Genomic DNA, 19,976 nt, shown 5'->3' on the forward strand with positions numbered 1-19,976 from the left:
GCACTAAAAAATGAACACTCATCTCTGGGTTGGACTTGATCCACCTGTGATCAAGTTGCAATCTTTGTTGTAGAGCTGTGCTTCTCCAGGTGTGGTCCCCGGCATAGCAGCATCAATAACACCTGAGAGCTTAATAGAAATACATATTCTAGGCCCTATCTCAGACCTGCCGAAAGCCCAGTGCCAGGGGTGAGACTCAGTCATCTGTGTTTTAACAAGCCCTCTGGGTGATTCTGATGCATGCTCAGGTTTGAGAACCCCTGTTTTGGAGCATGGAAGTTGACATTACAGTTTCTATGTGGGGTAGTGGTAAAGTTCATCAAATATCCTGTAAATATCAAAAATATATCAGATGTATTTTGTTTTCAGGTACACGTAACTTCATCTTTTTTGCCAGAATCTCAGAAAACAGTAATTGTGTTTTCTCCCTTTTCTTTCTTGTTAAGAATATTGCAAATTAACTTAATAGCAATTCTGGTCACATTTTGACCTCATTGGAACACATCTTAGATTTTATTGATTGATTGATTAAAACTAGGTAAATAAGTTATGTGGCTTTACGAAGCTTCAGTGTTAAGTCTCCTTTAAAAGTATTAAATATAATATTCAGTAAGTCCTCACTTAATGTTGTTGATAGGTTCTCGGAAACTGACTTTTAGCCATATGATGTGTAATGAAACGTTTACTCTAGGCTGATTGATATAAACAAAAATTAAGTTCCTGTGGCATATTTCTGGTCACAAAACATCCCAAACTTCTGAATAAAGACCAAAACACTTCTAATGATAAACATTGAAATTAATGTGAGCTCTCCACACATTTAAGAAAGATTAATATAAACAAGATTATTATTCACCCATTGATTCCAGTTCAGGGTCGTGGGTGGCCAGAGCCTCTCCCAGCAACTCGGGGTCCCTGGTACCCTACCCTGGACAGGACCCCTTCCCATCACAGGTTGCACTCACGCTCCCTCAGCCTGGGACCATATGGATGCACCACTGAACCTAAAGCGCACTCATCTTTGGGATGTGGGAGGAAACAGGAGTACACAGAGAAAACTCAAACAGACCTGGGGAGAACATGCCAGCGTCACACAGATGGGCTTAGGCTGGGAATGGATTATTTTTTTCTCATCATTGTTATAACAAAATGACATTGAACAAAACGACATTATTCAAAGACCTACTGTATATTAAAAATAAGGAACATCACATTTTTCTAAATTGAGTTCTGTTTGCTGGAATTAGAACTACCATTTCTACTTACCTATTTTTATATAAAAGGTTAATTTATGTGGTTTTATGTAAGTCTGGCCTCCTAATTGCTGATCAGGTTGTTTATATTTGAATGCCCAAGTATGCCAATATTTCCCTCCATTCTCAGAATGTAGAAATGGTTGCTATCCTGATTGTTATCCTTAAAGTTCTTGGCCAGGTGTGGTGGCTCACACCTGTAATCCCAGCACTTTGGGAGGCTGAGGACTGCAGATTGCTTGAGTCCAGGAGTTTGAGATCATCCTGGCAATGTAGGGAGACCCCATCTCTACAAAAAAAATACAAAAACTTAGCCTGGTGTGCGGTGGCACGTGCCTATAGTCCCATCTACTTGGGATGCTGAGGTAGGAGGATTGCTTGAGCCCAGGAGGTCGAGGCTGCCGTGAGCCACGATCATGCCACTGGGCTCCAGTCTGGGCAACAGAGTGAGACCCTGTCCCTAAACAAACAAAAGCCCAAGTTCTTTTTTTTTTTTTTTTTTTGTATAAACCAACCTTAAACATATTTGTTCATTTAAAGTCACTAGTACCTTGCTAATCAGATACGAAATTTAGGGAGAGAATTTTCTTACACTTAAAAATACACAAAAAGCTGGCCAGGCGCGGTGGCTCATGCTTGTAATCCCAGCGCTTTGGGAGGCTGAGGCGGGCGGATCACGAGGTCAGGAGATAGAGACCATCTGGCTGATACGGTGAAACCCCGTCTCTACTAAAAATACAAAAAATTAGCTGGGCTGGTGGCGGGCGCCTGTAGTTCCAGCCACTGGGGAGGCTGAGGCAGGAGAATGGCGTAAGTAAACCCGGGAGGCGGAGCTTGCAGTGGGCCGCACTCCAGCATGGGCGACAGACCGAGACTCCGTCTCAAAAGAAAAAAGTCTACAAAAAGTTTTTCATTTATTTTGAGGAAACGTCATACATGTGTCACGTATTAGGTGCTTAAAATGTACTTTAGAGTATTCAAAATGCTGCGATAGACTGAGAAGTTTGGAATAATTTGATTTAAAGTAATAGATATTGAATTTGTAAGAAGTCGTCTGCTTGTGTTTATATAATTTTAAATAAAAATAAATTTATATTCACAGGGTAAACCAGACTTGAATACAACATTGCCAATCAGACAAACAGCATCAATTTTCAAACAACCGGTAACCAAAGTCACAAATCATCCTAGTAATAAAGTGAAATCAGACCCTCAACGAATGAATGAACAGCCACGTCAGGTAAGGATCTAATTCTTTCTCCAATCTTATTTTTCAGAAAAATGCTGGTATTTTTACCAGACATAATTCAAATAAATTCTGGCTAAAATGGAGTGTATTTGGAAAGAAAAATTGTTTTATGTCTTAGGCTATTACATGAATGCTGGAGTATGCAAAATTTAGGTAAAATATTTTTAAGAAAATATTTAAGAAGTTAATTAAGAATGAATCTAATTCATAATATGGACTAAATTTTTATGCTTTTCGTGTGGTAATATACATCAGACTTGGTTCTGCTAATCTTAGTTTTTTAAAGATTATCTTTCCAAGGATAGTATTTCATAGAAGAATGAAGCATGTAGTTTGTGTTGCTTAGTTTTAAAATATTTTCTATTATTTGGAAGCTAAGACTACTTTTTATTCTGATTTCTTATTTTGTGAAATCTGTCCCACCCCTTTTGAAAAACAGAATTAGATAAACTTTGTCAATCTGGTATATTGTCCTGTGACTTCCATTTTTGTATAAATTCAATTTATTTTTCTCTTTCTTTATTGCTTCAAGCTGTATTCCACTAGAATCTTTTCTTAGAAAAAAAGCATTACCTGAAAGGCCTCCCTGCTGCCTATTAATGCCATATAGCCCGGGGAGGGAGACTGGACAAAATGCTTAAACCTTCCACGTAACCTTGCTTATTCACTCCCTAATTGTGGTCAAAAAGCCTAGGTAGTTCATGAATTTTTAGTAGCAATTGGGGTGAGGGAGTGGAGGGAGAAACATCTGTGCGTTTTTTTCTCTCCTTTCTCTGCCTCCTCCCACCTGAGTCCAGCTAAGGATTAGAAACACTGATTTACCTACGACGGTTATCTTTTGCTCTCGTATTCCCCTTTTAGATGTCTCACTCCACCTTTTCATTTGAATTTTGTTTTTCACTAGTCCTTCAAGTGTCTCATCTCCAGACTTCATAAAGGATTGGGCCAAAACTTTCAGACAGTTGCTCTAGAAGAAACTACATAAAGAAATTCAGTTCCCACATCCTCTGTAGTGTTTTTTCCTCTTCAGGTGAGCCAGGAAAACAGAAGATATTTGGAGCCACATTGGATCAGCATCTTGCTATAGATGTCTCAAGATTTGAAGTTCTAAACTTGCTTTACTGTTGGTCCCCAAGAGATTCAACAGGGGCCATGTAAGTGTATCACATCCAACATAAAAGATGCGTACCTGCATGTGCCTTTAGGCTCTTGTCACCACTTAGGTTTTCTTTGGGCCATTCAGCTTTCTGTGTGAGGCTTTTCCCTTCTGTTTTACTACCACACCCAGTGATAGTCACAAAACCACAGGAAGTTGCAGTATATTCATTACAACAGGGAAGGAATTCTGGCATTCTGAACTTTGTCCACCTTGATAAAGCCATTCCCTGGTTGTATTCTTTCTCAGATACTATCTAAAGTCTTGAACATCTTGTCCTTTGACTTTTTGGTGATTTAAAAATCATTTCCCCACAAAGATATTTATTAATGGAAAATTTTGAAAGTATGTAATTGGGTAAAACAGATTTGCTTCAAAAATTCTGAAAGATAAAAAAGGTGGAATGTAATCTTTAATTAATAATATCATTCCACGTTGGAAATTTGAGTTCTTTATGAGATTAGATAGTATTTAATAGATTTGATCCTCATCTTTTCTTTGCCAAATCATTCTCAATATAGTCTATAAACCCAAATGTTTTATTTAAAGATCAACTGATTAGCAAATTCTGTCCATTTTAACAGTAATTTAATTATTTTCTGCACCTAAATTCAGTCACAGTTTTAAAAAACTGGTAATTTTTTACTGGGTGTTTATCTGGCTATAGAGATACTGGTAACTTACAGTTTTAAAGTTGAAATAACCAGACTAGTTGCTCCTTGTTCTTTGGTATGTTGAATAGTTTTAAGTTTTCCTTCTTTTATTATGGTGTATGAGATTATTCTCAAATGAAAGGTATGTGTCCAAAAACCTAAGTTCCATCTCCTCCATCTCTCCCCAAAAAACTTATGTCATTTCAACCCAGATCTTTTGAGGGTTTAATCTTCCTTTTAGCTTGCATAGACAGGAAGTGTTTAAAATTATTTAGCAGGCCACTTCTCCAAAAGCTTTGGCTGTTTTTTACTTTATCCTTATGGTACCTGACAATTTTTGCTGGATGCTTTTGATTGTGCTAAGACATTAGTTGTCTTTCCTCTTTCTTTATCTTCAGTGTAAGAAGTGAGGTAATATTTGACCACTGTCTCACCAATAGGACTGTGCACTGGGCAGAATATGGGAAAATAGTAAAAAGACAATTTTCATATTAATGTTTTAAAAATCATGATCTGTTATCTCAAGTTTTCCAGTTTAGCAGTTTAGATTCAGTTTGTTAGTAAAGGAAACATGTTGGTTTTAATTCTATTTTGATATACATATGGCAGATGACTGCTAATCAGCTATTGTAATTGAGGAGATCGTTGGCAAAATATACATAGGCAAAAATGATTCTTCCAATTTTGCTACCCATTACTTAGATTCATTGAATTCGGTTGGTAATATAAATTGCCAAATATTCCAATTGGAGAAGTTATTTTTATCATAGAGTAAACGAATTAGAAAATGAGGTTTCTATTTTTGAGGTTCCCATAGATATAAATGTTTTTATTCTTTATATCACATTCTTTTAATATGATGTTCAAGATAATGATATTGTAATTCCTTTTAAAGTGTTGAATTTTGAAGCCTATAACTAGGGTTAGGCTTCTGAATATTAACTAGGCTTTACTGCGAAAAGATCTGAAATGTTTAATTTAGATGAGAAGCAATCATTAAAAATAATAATTCTGTCTTTTATAACCAACATCCTATGCCCAGGTCATTTATATGGCAGCCTAATTTGAATTCTATAAAATGTATAAATTATGAATTTTTAATGTATTGATTCCTTGAAAATGCCTTAACTTTAAAAGTGCAAATTAGGGTATGTAAAGAAAAGCATTAAACAGAATTCAGTGATTTCTACTTATAATTAAAATTATAAAGTAGTGATGGAATTTGTAAAATCTAGTTATAATAGGGTAGTAGCCAGCCATCTTTGTATATAGCATCAGTGTATTTGATGATTGCTTGTCTTTTCTTTAGATTAAAAAGACCCCTGTAGTGGGGAGGAGGGAACTCTGCCAATTACCAGACTATTATCCCAAACAGTAATCACTGAAATATCCTTATTCAGTTAGATGCATAAAACACATCTCAAGATCTTTTTAGTGTAATTGAGTTGTAATTTTTGCTGGTAACAATGCCTTTCCTAGTTTACCCCCTTTATAATATGAAGAACTACCATTTCTGTTTCTTATTTCTTTGCTGCTGTCATCTTTGATACTATCTGGTCTCTTGATTCCTTCTTTTTCTCTTTTAGCGTCAAACCTAAGAAGCTTCATCTTTGAACTATTACTTCTTCCTTTTAATTATTAGATTATAGAGGGATAAAAGGCTTTTGTGTTTTTGACAGTCTTTGAATATTAATTACATTTCTTACAGAATATTCACTTTTTTGTAAGAGTAATTGTTTAACAGTAAAGAAGCAGATTTGAATCTTTCACTTGATCTTAGATTTTTTTTTCCTTTTATTTCATTTTGCCAATTCCCCTTGCAAAGATATGAAACTTTCCTTTACCTACTTCTCTAGAAGCCAGGCTTTTCTTTTAGAAGGAATGTTTTAAAATGTATTAGAAGAAACTTTCCTGGTTGAAGATAAATTTTTTAAATGTGCCGTTTAAAGTCACTGTGTATGAAAAGTGTATGAAATAGTTCAACTTTCAATTGCTAAAACCCAGAGGGTTACTATTTCAGGCATTCTAGCAACATTTTCTTGTTTCTAATCTCTAACAGTTATTTCTAGTATAGTCTCATTATAATGTTCTTAATGATTGACAAACAGATAAGTTAAAGCACACAGTCTCATGGTGGATATACTCCTTTGCTCTGGACAAAAAAATTGACTGCCTCAGCAGAGAAAATAGACGATGTGTCCTATAACACTTAAAAATATTTCTCTGGGTACTGTTGGGAAGATGCCATATACAAAGTGCCAAAGGAATAGTAGACTAGTACAAGCAAGTGCTATAGGTGTTTAAGAAAAGTGAGGTTACTGTTGCTAGGAGGCTTGAGGAAATCTTTAGAAAAGGCATGAAACATATGCTGGACATATTTTTAAAATGTAAAAAATGTTGTGTAACAATATTTTATAATGTTTCCTTGGGCTGGATTCCCAGAAATATAATTAGTGTGAATGTTTACATTTTTGATACATACCAGCAAATTGATTCCAAGGGGTTGTACCAAATTAAAAGACTATCAAGAAGTTATATACTTTCCAGTTTCAGCTTACCTTCTGTAGCAGCAGTCCCCAACCTTTTTGGCACCAGGGACTGGTTTTGTGGAAGACAATTTTTCCATGGACCAGGTGAGGGGGAGGGGGATGGTTTTGGGATGAAACCATTCCACTTCAGATCATTGGGCATTAGATTTTTATAAGGAGCATGCAACCTAGATCCTTCACATGCGCAGATCACAATAGGGTTCGTGCCCCATGAGAATTTAATGCTGCCTCTGATTGGACAGGAGGTGGAGCCCAGGCGGTAATGCTTACCTCCTGCTCCTGCTGTGCTGCCCAGCTCCTAACAGGCCACAGACCGCTACCTGTCTGTGGCCTGGGGGTTGGGGACTCCTTTCTATAGCTCTGACTATTACTAGTTCTTTTTTTTTTTTTTGCGGGGGGGGGGAGTAATTCAGTAATTTAAAAGAGTATTTTATTTTAAATTTATATTTATTTCAATAAATATAACTATAAAGTTAAGTAGACTGAGGCATTTGTGTTAAATTTTAAACATAAGAAACGTTTAGAGCTTTTTAAACTAGGGAGTAGCTTTTATATTACCCATCAGAACTGAACTTAAAGGTATCTCCTGGTGGCCTAAAGCTAATTCCAACACGTGTACTCTGCAGATACACTTCCTCCTTCCTTCTCAGAGACCCCATCCAATAGAATATGTCACTTACCTTTTATCTTCAACCTGTCTCTAAACTGGCTTCTTCCCAAAGCATTTAAATGTATTCAAATCCACCCCATCTTAAAAAAATTATCCACCTCACTGCTCCCCTTTTAGCGTTTGTTCTCTTTCTTTTCTCGTTAAAGTCAAACTTCTTGGCATTGTGTGTGTGTTTACTATCTGCTTTACCTCTTACTTGTATGTTTATATCTCTGAAATAATAGCTTTTGTTCTCACTGAAACTGTTCTTATCAGGATTGCTGATGTTCCTTGTTAAACTGAATGGACAAGTTGCTGTCTTTAAATTTCTTGCCCTGCTTTAACATTAAACAATATGACTACCCCTCTTTCTGAAACATTCGCTTTCATTCTTTGACTCTGCACTTTCTTGGTTTTCCTCCATACTTTTTTTACTCAATCCCCTTCTTAGGTTCTTCTTTCTCTATCTGTCTTTTAAAATGTTGAGGTTCCCCAGGGAATTCTATGCATTCCTTTTTGTATGTAAACCCTCCATGGGTGATTTCACTCATTCCCATGGCTTCAGTTATCATCCATATGTTAATGATTCCCAAATTTATATCTTCATCCTGAGCTTCAGTCATTTAACTAACATTGTTCACTTGGAAGTCTCACCAGCACCTGTAATCTATCGCTTTATCTCTGTGAACTCCTTTGTCATCTGATCAAATCTGCCTTTTATTGGATGTGCTTTATCTCAGTGAAAGGACCACTGTCCACTTGGCTGCCTAAGCTGGAAACCTGAGCATCACCCTTGACTCTTCCTATCTTTCACTCCAAGCGTCTATGTAGCCAGCAAGTCCTATTGATCCTACCTCCTGAATGTTCTCTTACTCCATTCTGAGACTAGGTAACTATCATTCATTTCATCTCATCTCTCATCTCTCTGCTTTTTGTCTTTTGTTTGTTTGTTTGTTTTTGTTTTTGGAGACAGGGTCTTGCTTAGCTACCCAGGCTGGAGTGCAGTGGTGCAATCATGGCTCATTGCAGCTTCAATCTCCTGGGCTCAAGTGATGCTCCCACCTCAGCCTCCTGAATAGCCGGGACCACAGGTGCACACCACCATGCCTGGCTAATTTTGTGTTTTTCATAGAGATGGGATTTCACTATGTTGCCCAGGGTGGTCTTGAACTCCTGGGTACCAGTACTTCTTGTCTTGTTCCCTTACTTTTCTCTTCATATTGCAGCCAGGTGTTCCTCTGGGTGATGGTCTGATAGTGTTCATAGTGTTATACTGCTGAAAACCCTTCAGTGCTTTCTGGTAGCTTTTAGGGTAAATTCAGAACTCTTCAACATGACTGCCAAGCCCTTTTGCTTACCTCTTTGGCCTCACCTTCTCTTGTTCTACACTCAAATCATATGGAACATTTTTCAGGTTTTTGCATATGCTATTCATTCACTACCCCTGACCCTTGCATACCTTGATCAGATTTCATGCAGTTTCCTTTCCATCCTTCAGCTGGCTGTTTCTTACTCATCTCTCAAGTGACATCAAGAACATAGAAGTCACTTCTTCTGTTCAGAAAACCCCTGATTTACCAAGTTTGGATTTAGAGACCTTCCTTAGTGTTTCATCTTTCTTCTTTTCTGATCACAAGTGTATTAGGTTATTCATTGCTTCATCCACAATTTCTCTGTTATATAAGTGCCTAATATGTAAATTTGTTGAATTAGTGAATTAAATTATTCATTCATTTAAAAATTATTTATTGAGGCTTCAACTTGTACTTTTCTAAGCAGTGGGATACTGCAGTGAACAAGACAAAGTCCCCGCTGTTGTGGAATTTTCCATCTAGTGTGAGGATAGGAAGTGAGTCAGACAAATACATGTATAGATAATGTATCATGTTGTGTTAAGTGCAATGAAAAAAACACCAGAAGAGTGAGAGAGCATGTAGTCTTCAAAAGCAGAGAAGTATGGCGGGAACATTCTAGACAGAAGTCTGTCAATTGTATGTAGTATGAGGACTGACAGGGTTAGGAGATCATTGAAGAAACTCTAACAGGAAGTTAGGGCATAAGTGATAAGGGTCTGTTTTATGCTGCTCATAAAATAATTGATGGCTGAGCATGGTGGCTTGAGCCTGTAATCCCAGCACTTTGGGAGGCCGAGGCGGGTGGATCACATGGTCAGGAGTTCAAGACCAGCCTGGCCAAGATGGTGAAACCCTGTCTCTACTAAAAATACAAAAAAAAAAAAAAAATTAGCTGGGCATGGTGGCAGGTGCCTGTAATCTCAGCTACTTGGAAGGCTGAGGCAGAGAATTGTTTGAACCTGGGAGGCAGAGGTTGCAGTGAGCCGAGATCGCACCGCTGCACTCCAGCCTGGCGACAGAGCGAGACTCTGTCTCAAAAAAATAAAAATAAAAAATTGACAAAATTTAATGACTTATCAGCTCTGCCTATATGAAGAATCTTAGAATAAAGTGTGAGAATGATGTCATTGACAGAAATATGGACATAATAAAGGGTAGCTCAATATTTTTTAAAAATAATAAAATATGAATTTGAGTAGTAGAAAATTTGTACTCTTTTTTTTTTTTTCTGAGTCGGAGTCTCACTCTGTCGCCCAGGTTGGAGTGCAACAGCGCGATCTCTGACTCAATACAACCTCTGCCTCCTGGGTTCAAGCAATTCTCCTGCCTCAGCCTCCTGAGTAGCTGGGATTACAGGCGCCCACCACCACGCCCGGCTATTTTTGTGTTTTTAGTAGAGACAGGGTTTCACTGTATTGGCCAGGCTGGTCTCAAACTCCTGACCTCGTGATCCGCCCGCCTCGGCCTCCCAAAGTGCCAGGATTACAGGCTTGAGCCACCGCACCTGGCCTGAAAATTTATAGTCTTAAAGTAATTGTTGCATGATGAGCTAGTAAAAGATGATGGGCTGGAGTCCAAGAGAGTCTGGAGATATGGTCAGTCTTTATGGAGGGAAGAATTGCAATGGAAACATTATATGTGAATTTTTAAAAATTAAGGAATGAGGCTAGATGCAGTATGCAGTGGCTCAACATCTGTAATCCCAGCACTTTGGGAGGCTGAGGCAGGCAGATTTCTTGAGGCCAGGAGTTTGAAACCAGCCTGGCCAACATGGTGAAAACCCATCTCTACTAAAAATGCCAAAATTAGCCAGGCATAGTGGCGCACGCCTGTAGTCGCAGCTTGGGAGGCTGAGGCATGAGAATTGCTTGAACCCAGGAGGCAGTAGTTGCAGTGAGCTGAGATCAGGGCACTGCACTCCAGAGTGACACCCTGTCTCAAAAAAAAAAAAAAAAAAAAAAAAGAAAAAGAAAAAAGAAAAAATTAAGGAATGCATAATAGGCTGTTGGTTCATAGTTACCAATAATTATCATGTATTTTTCTAGTTCATTTTAAAAACATGAAAACTGTCATGTGGAAGGATCTGTGAAATTTTTTTATTTCTCTAAGTAACGTAGGAATACAGATGAAAAAAATTGAATAGTGTTTTTAAAAACTACTCCTCAAAACAGTAGTTTACTACTCCAGTTAAGTCTTCTAGTCTGTGCCAGAAAGTTTTATTCTTAATTCTTATCATATCTCTTTATAATTCTCTTCATATTTCTAATTAATATACTTATTAGGCTACGTCTTTGTTAATTTTAACCATTATTTCTTTGCTTTCCCCAAGGATAGGTGACTACATAGTTCTCTTTCTCTGCCGTCATGCTCTCAACCTAGATGTATCACAATTTTAGGTAAATAGGTTAAATAATCAGAGTTCGCATTATTATGAATGAAAATTCTTCTGGGTAGGGTAAGTAATGCCCTGCCACTCCTTTCTGTCATAATTCTTTGTTGTTTTTAATCTTAATAACTCTGTTAGGTTTTCTAATATAATTACAGTTAACCTTTTCTGATTTTAAAATTTCTGCCACATGCCCATCAATAGTATTTTCTTTATGCTGCTAGGATGTAAGTCTGTGGATCAACTGGGGAGAATTAATATTTTTATAATATTAAGTATTACAGTCCACAAGTCTTATGTATTCATCCATTAAGGTTTTATAGTTTTCAGTCTAGTGATCTTATATATCTTTAATTGATTCTTAGATATTTGATGTTACTGTAAATGGTGTCATTTATAAAATTTTTATTTTCTAATCATCTTTGGCTAGTATTAGAAATAAACTGATTTTGTGTATTCACTCTGAATTCAGTTATATTTTTAAATTATTAAGTCATCTATGATTCTTTTGGACTTTACATGTGAATAAACATGTCATCTGTCAATGAGAGTTTTCTTTCTTTCTTTTTTTCTTTTTCTTTCTCTCTTTCTTTCTTTCTTTCTTTCTTTCTTTCTTTCTTTCTTTCTTTCTATCCTTAAACCTTTGATTTTTTGTCCTTGTTTTATTTTACTCGTTAGAACTTCCAATACAATCTTGAATAGAGTTGATAACAGATATTCCAGTCTCATTAGTGATACAAGGGATCATTTTTAATGTTTCTCCATTAAATGTGATACTTGCTTTTTTGTAAATATTATTTGTCAGATTAAGGAAATTTGCTTCTATTTCTATTTTACTAAGAATATTTCTTATGAATGGATATTAAATTCTTTCAAATTATTTTCCTTTACCTAGTTAAGTGATCAAGTAATTTTTATTATTTATTCTGTTAATAAAGTGTATCATATTGATTGGTTTATGTGATTAATTTCACCGTTTGATGTTTTTGAATGTTAAACAGATCTAGAATTCCTGGAGTAAGCCCCATGTGGTTGTAATGTATTATCATTTTTATCAGTGTTTAGAGTTGCTGTTATTAGGCTTAGGATGTTGTGCATTTATATTCATGTTTGAAATTGACTTGCACTTTTCTTGTAATTTTCTTCTCAAGTTTTAGTATCAAGATTTTTCTGGCTTTGTAAAATGAGCTGGGAAGTGATCCTTCTTCTTATATTCTCTGGAAGAGTTTGCATAAAATTGGCATTTTTTAAAAACAAAAACATTTCTTTTTGGAATAATTAATTGGGAGGTCATCTCAGCCTAATTTTTTTATGGAAAAGTTTTAAATTATATATACAATTTTTTTCTTTGTTTTTGAGACAGAGCCTCACTCTGTCACTTAGGCTGTAGTGTAATGGTGCCATCACAGCTCACTGCAGCCTTGCCCTCCTGGGCTCAAGTGAGCTTCACACCTCAGCCTCTGGAGTAGCTGGGACTACAAGTACACACCACCACACCTGGCTAGTTTTTAAAAATTTTGTTGCTTTTTGTAGGGATGGGGTCTCACTATGTTGCTCAGGCTTCAATTTTTAAAATAGATACATGGAAGAATATTCATTTTTTCTTTCTAGTTTTTATCATGTGACTTTCTAGGAATTTGTGCATTTTATAATTTTCAAATTTAGTGGCATAAGGTTGTTTATATATTTCTAGTAATATTTTTAATGTTTGCAGTATCTATTGTGATATTCTTCTCTCTGATCTTGGTAGTATCCAAATGAAAAGTGGAATGAGGTATTGGGGAGACCTTTCCTAACAGGTTTTGAACTCAGTCTATACACGAGCTTTTCCTCATTGAAATTCAAATCCAATTAGATCAAATTTCTTTTTATAAGAAAACATTTATTTTATAGAAGTTATTTCTTTATAATGGATTATGCCTCATCTTGTTTGTCACTGTTGCCTAGAAGTAATCTTATAGTACTGTTGGGATCTTTGTTTTTTATGCCTGTATTTGTTTGCTATTTCTTTGCACTTTCTTTTTATTTCCAGCTTTCTGAGTGTTTTTATTTTTACATCTGTCTCTTGCATAAAACATATAGTTGAGTTTTTAATTTGTTTAAAAATATGATCTGAAGGTCTTTTTCTTAATTGGTAAGTTTACCATTACATTTATTGCTATTACAGATATGTTTGGTCTTAATTCTGTCACTGTGTTTATATAATGTTTTTAATATTTTGTCATTATTTTTTGGTATTTCTATTTTTGTTCTGTGGTCTGGGTTTTTCATTTAAATATATACTTCTGATAATTTTGAAGATTTATAACCTGATTTTAATTCTAGTGGTTGACTAATGTCATATTCTAAATAGTGCATATGGTGCTTCTATTTCTCAATGTATTGGTATTAAAAAGGAAGAACGACTGGGCATGCTGGCTTATGCCTGTAATCCAGGCACTTTGGGAGGCTGAGACGGGAGGATTGCTTGAGGCCGTGAGTTTGAGAGCAGCCTGACAAGAAAGTGAGACTCCATCTCTACAGGAAATTTTTAAAGAAACTAGCTGGTGCAGTGGTGTGGGTCTGTAGTCCCAGTTACTCAGGTGGCTGAGGCAGGAGGATTCCTTGAGCCCAGGAGTTTCAGGTTGCAGCGAGCTATGATCATGCCCACTGCATCCCTGACTCCTGCTTGGGCAACAGAGTGATACCCTGTCTCAAAAAAAAAAAAAAAAAAAAAAAAAAAAGAAGAAGAAGAAGAAGAAAAGAAAAATTGTGCCTGTTAGTATCCTACAGAAAGAATAGGAATTAATTTGGCCGGGCGCAGTGGCTCATGCCTGTAATCCCAACACTTTGGGAGGCCGAGGCGGGCGGATCACGAGGTCAGGAGATCGAGACCATCCTGGCTAACACGGTGAAACCCCGTCTCTACTAAAAATACAAAAAATTAGCTGTGGGTGGTGGCGGGCGTCTGTAGTTCCAGTTACTTGGGAGGCTAAGGCAGGAGACTGGTGTGAATCCGGGAGGCGGAGCTTGCAGTGAGCTGAGATCGCAGCACTGCACTCCAGCCTGGTCAATAGAGCAAGACTCAGTCTGGAAAAAAAAAAAAATAGGAATTAATTTACACTACTGAAATTAGTTTCAAGAAAGCTTTTCTTAAGGGAATATCTTCTCATAAACAACTAATGATAGATCCTTATCTATTAGAGATCAAAGTTCCTGCCATTGAGTGGGTTTTGAAATCAGCAATTTATTCATTCCACAGCATATATTGCTGATTAACAGATGCTATATTAACAAAAAAGTCGAACATGTTCCCATCCTCATAAAACTTTGAATTTGATAAGGAAAACCAACACTGAACAAATAATTGCAGGCATACTGATGTATGACAAATATGTGAAAAGTAGCGAAGGAGCACATCTAAGTTCCTGTATGAACTTACGTATCAGTAAGAAAATGATTATAGCTTTTTCTGTGGGAGGAGCACATGAAAAATCTAGGCACCTCGAATGATGCTCTTATTCCATGGTTGGTCATCTTAGGATAATGGTACCTTTTCAGGCACTTGACAAGTATCATATACCCACAGTGTGTAAGTTAGAGAGTATTCATGGCAAAATTTAGACAAACAACTACAGCAAATGCTTACTGCACCTCTATCTTCATCAACCCTAAAATCTGCCCTTTGCTTTATTCATCTAACCTGTTTAGCCCAAATTATCTTTTGCCTTAAAAAGAGATCACATTGTAGTTTGCACAGCACATGAAAGAAGCTTTTCCTTGATTTATGCATAATTTTCTTGTTATTATCTAGCTCTTTCTTCTTGGGCTACTCTTACAAAATAAGAGGGTAGCTCATACTTGATTTTTGATGTTTGCAGACCATGGTATTTAAGTTAAGTTGTTATTGCTGACCATTAACTAGACAATTCAGATACTATATGGGGTTGATCTGAAATAAAGCAGTTTATAAACTGGACGGTGAATTTCTTCTTGGCAGGAAACACCATTCATCCACATAGCCCTAACTCAGTGTCTTGTATATTTAGCTTTTTGAGAGTGACAAGAAAGTACACACTTTCTGGATTTTGCTTTAATCGACAATTATGTGACAAGAGTCTCTATTATTTGATTAGCTTTAGTAACTGCCTTATGAAAGTGAGTAAGATATTCATTAAATTGATGGAATCCTAACATTAGAAAAAAATTCTGAGCAATTTGATAAAAGATTTTTTTTCTCAAAAAACTTTCTCATATTTTATTAGTGTTTTGATAACCTGAGATAGATCTGACAGTTATTAGGATTTCTAGTTTACTAGTGAAAATATATGCAAGGAGATTAAGTGCTTTGCCCAAGCACATCTATTTAGTGTTTGCGCCAGGATTAAAGCATTTAGCTGCCAAACCAGCACTTTCTATCACCCTGTCCTCCCTCTACTTAGCCAAAAATTCATCCTGCAAACATCTGAGTGCGAATTTTGTGTCTAGCATCATGCTCTTGACAGCTGTAGATTGCAGATAAAACTTTAAAAATGGGGAGATTTTTAAGGTAACTTTTGGTTCTTCTGTTTTATAAAGCATTAACACTGTTGTCCTCATATACTTTAAAAATTATATCACATATCTTATGCATTTAAATTTTTTTCATTAGAAAAAAGAAAAATGCTTATAGTCTAAATCTTTGACAATTAATGTTAGACATTTTAATGTGTTGTTTAATAGTAGTAAAGAATACAGAAACATACAGAGAGCTGTCATGAAAGGTCCTCATTCCCCTGGCAGCAGGCAAATGTATCAGTGAAGTAGGACAGGGGGGCTTGAGCTAGGAATTGGATTTGGTAATTAGGTTACTGTGACCTTGGGCAAGGTCAGTGTTCATATAAATAAAAGGGGCAGAGCCTGGGTTAGAAGGAAAAGAATGAATAGAATGTGGGGAAATAAGATACAAGGTCTCTCTGCTAGTGGAAGGAGGAGATCAAGATGGCTTGAGGGGGAAGCAGTGTGAATAAGGGCATGTTTTAAGTTGTCAGTGTTCAAGTGGATTTGTCAATTAAAAGAAGATGTCCCAGGAGAGGAAGGGAAAAATGGAAAATGTGAGAAGTTGGGGAAATTGATAGGGCAAGAAGAGGAGGAGGTAGAAGATGTGATCAAGAGCGCAGGTGGCGGGATAATCTTAGAAGGGCAGCACATTCTTATTTCTCTAAAATAGGAGGAGATCTGAGGTGGAAAGGATGATGTTCATAGAGGCTCTAGACCTTCAGGCTTAGCGCCTGACTTTTCTAGTTGTTCTGAAGTTGCTCTACAGTCTTCTTGGCTTGGAGGTTAATATTCAGCCTATGGTGTCTAAAATAAACAACAAAAAACAGGAGTTTGGATATGTAGGAGTTTTAGATGAACTTCCCTTAGTTTCATTATTGAAATTCAGCAGATTTCTCTGGTCAGTTTATTTTTTGTTCTAACAGAGATTATAATTTCAAAAGGGAAGATGCTTTTTAAGATAATGCATGAGGGGTAAAATAAGTTTTAGGTTTTCGTGTGGCTCAGTTTGGTGAATTTTCTCCAGTTTTTTTTTTTTTTTTTTTTTTTTTTTTTTTTTGAGATGGAGTCTCGCTCTGTCACCCAGGCTGGAGTGCTGTGGCCGGATCTCAGCTCACTGCAAGCTCCACCTCCCGGGTTCACGCCATTCTCCTGCCTCAGCCTCCCGGGTAGCTGGGACTACAGGCGCCACCACCTCGCCCGGCTAGTTTTTTGTAGTTTTTAGTAGAGACGGGGTTTCACCGTGTTAGCGAGGATGGTCTCGATCTCCTGACCTCGTGATCCACCCGACTCGGCCTCCCAAAGTGCTGGGATTACAGGCTTGAGCCACCGCGCCCGGCTTTTCTCCAGTTTTCATGTAAGAATTAGCCAGGCCTACTGATAGCTACATGCTAATTTATGGAAATTAACATGTTCCAAATAAACCTGTCTGTTCTATTTTGCTACTGTACCTACATTTGAACACTTAAAGTCATTCTAAACGGAGCTGTGCCTTTCTCAGTAGTCAGTGACAGATTCGCACATGTGTGGGAACCCCGATCCTGTGGTAAATAAGATAACCCCTTCTAAAATCTGACATCCCTTTATACAGATACTTTCTAGTTTACAAGTTGTGATATAAAATTTCATGTTTCATTTATTTGGAACTCTACATCTTCCAACAGAAATGATATTATAAATGACTCTAGTGTTCCAGACCCACCCATAAAAGACCATTTAATCTAAAGTATATCTGAATTATTAAAAATAATTACAACCACATTTCTAGCAGCAAATACAACTTTCTGAGGTATGAAATGTTTCTCCCACTTGTGCTTTATCTTACTCTCCAGAATGACTGGGTTGAAATGACTGGCAGTGAAAAAAAAGAGGCACCCACCTCCAATCCATTTAGATAGGTTCTTCTAAGGCTCATGAATGAGGGGAGCTGGGAGACACACTACTGAGAACTGAGAGAGGAGCTTGCAGTGATGGTGCATGCTGGCGGGGGCCCTTCTTTCTGTTTCTGCTGTGAGATCTGGGCGCCTGCCTTTATAAACCTCCTATTTCCCTATCCTTTTTCTCTTTCTCTGGACCAGTGGTTCTCAACTACACATGATTTTGTTTCCCCCATTTCCTCTTACTGCCCCACTGCCCACCTACCTGGGTACATTTGGTAATGTCCAGAGATATTTTTTGGTTGTCACAACTGGAGTATTTCTTCTGACATCTTGTGGGTGTATAAACCAAGCAAGCTGATAGTCATTTACCCCCAAACGTCAAGAATGCCAAGGCTGAGAAATTCTGCTCCAGACAGTTAATGCTACTGGTTAGGGTTGTTTTTGCCTTTTTTGATTCATTGCAGCTTAGAAATATAGTCTGTGTTCCCTGATTCTTTCCCACCTTCTATTCTTGAAACAAGCTCACAGCTCTTTTGAGGTTTTTCTGAGGGCTTTAGTATCATCAACTAGATGGACCAAAAATAACAAGAAGATTACAGTTTTAGGGAATCTTAATTAAAAGCTATCCATGCTCTCCACTGGACTTTAAATAGAGCAAAATTCTGATCCTTCTCTAGGCTTCAGTCCTTTCCTCCCCGTGATGATGGTTTCCTCATTCTCTGGTCTTCCAACCTTCCTTATTAATACTGCTCCACCATGGAGAGCCTTAGCAGTGATCCTGTTCTCCCGATGAGAAACTACAGGGATGAAAAATCCTTGCGTTATTTTAATTAGTTAAGGAAAGGTTCCTTTGTATTGCATAGAATTGGCCAGAACTGTTTTCTGTTGTTCTCCTTCTTTTAAGAAAGTTTCAGGAAGAGATTACATCCCAGCCTTTCCTTAAGTACTGCTGCACAGCACAGGGACCTCCTTTCTCTACTCTTCTCTCCTTCTGTCTACTGCTGCTCCATACTTGCTACCAGTGCCAGCTTCATGGACATGTGACCTGTGCAGTTACACAGGGCCTTGTGCTTAAAAGAGCCCCTCACTTAGAAGGAAGGGCCTATGCCTGGTTTAATGCTTTGCTGCTATACCCTTGAAATTCTTAATTTTTTTAAAACAAGAGGCTGCACATTTTTAATTTGTTCTGGGCCCAGTAAATTATATAGCCAGTACTGCTTACCAAAGTACTCCCAACCAACCTTAGGTCCAGGTGAGAGGCAGTCTGGCTTGGAGGAGAGAAGGAAGAGGAGAATTTAAAAATATTTGTAGTAGCAAGAAATCCCCAATTGAAAGCGAAGGAAGGGAAGGGAAGATTCATATTCATTTGCTCAGTCTCTTCATTTGCTAATACTTACCTTTCAGAATTGATTATTTTTGCTTTGTTTATACTTACTAATTTTAATAAAATGACCAACTACTTATTAAGTGCTATTGTATGATCAGCAATGTGCTACAAGCCACAGGGGAAACGAAACAGTAAAATGATAGTTGCTGTGTACTGGGCATATTCAAGTGTTTATAACACTTCCTCATTTTGTTCCCATAACCCGTTGAGATTGCTTATATTGTCCCATTCCATAGGGTATGAAACTGATACTTAGAGAGGTCAGTTGTCCAATTTATAAAGCTTGTGAAAAAGCAAGTTTGAACATTGGGTGTTCAGATTCTAAAACCCAATCCCATTCACTCTGCTAATAAGTTAGATATTCCTGTCCTCAAGGTTGACTGTCAAGTTGAGGTCGTGAGTATACATGGAAAATCAGTTTCTTCATTATTGCGGTCGGCCTTGTAGAGTTTTGCATGTTTTCTACCAAACAGCTCCTGGAAGGCAGTGGTTGCCGATTATCCTACCAAGCATCCCCAGTGCCAGAAAAACACGTTACATATCATGGGCATTCAAAGAGTATTTGTTGAATGTTGTTGATCCTCAAATTCCTTTTTCCTAGTAAGCCATCTCTTTTGTTCTTCAGTAAAGAGTAGAAATCTCTTCAGAGTAATATTAATAAACTCAGGGTGATGAAGGTAAATAATAATCAGCATTATCAGCCTCAGTTCCCAGAGCATCAGAATAGGGATCAGTGTCTGTGAATGGTGGCAAGGAGTTGTTTCTGATCCCTGTTTCTTTCTCATCCTCTTTGTATATTCTTCATAAGGCAAATTGAACAAATCCCTCAAAGTCCAAGTTGAATACATAACAATTACGAAAAGGAAATGCTATCGTGGGTTCATTTTACTTTCAGTAAACAGATTTGATCATTGACCTCACTAAAGAAGCAGTTTTTGTAATAC

The 19,976-nt window shown here is 37.2% G+C and overlaps 1 protein-coding gene across 1 annotated transcript in view; it reads left to right on the top strand.

Annotated features, from left to right (window-relative positions):
- Positions 1-19,976, top strand: part of MBD2 (methyl-CpG binding domain protein 2) — a 69,199-nt gene that overhangs the window by 33,591 nt on the left and 15,632 nt on the right. The window contains exon 3 of the mRNA XM_010375358.2: positions 2,356-2,493. Within this exon, the coding sequence (XP_010373660.2) occupies positions 2,356-2,493 (138 nt within the window). The remainder of the gene's footprint in view (positions 1-2,355; positions 2,494-19,976) is intronic.

Source organism: Rhinopithecus roxellana, chromosome 21, assembly GCF_007565055.1.
Source record: "Rhinopithecus roxellana isolate Shanxi Qingling chromosome 21, ASM756505v1, whole genome shotgun sequence".
Taxonomy (NCBI): domain Eukaryota; kingdom Metazoa; phylum Chordata; class Mammalia; order Primates; family Cercopithecidae; genus Rhinopithecus; species Rhinopithecus roxellana.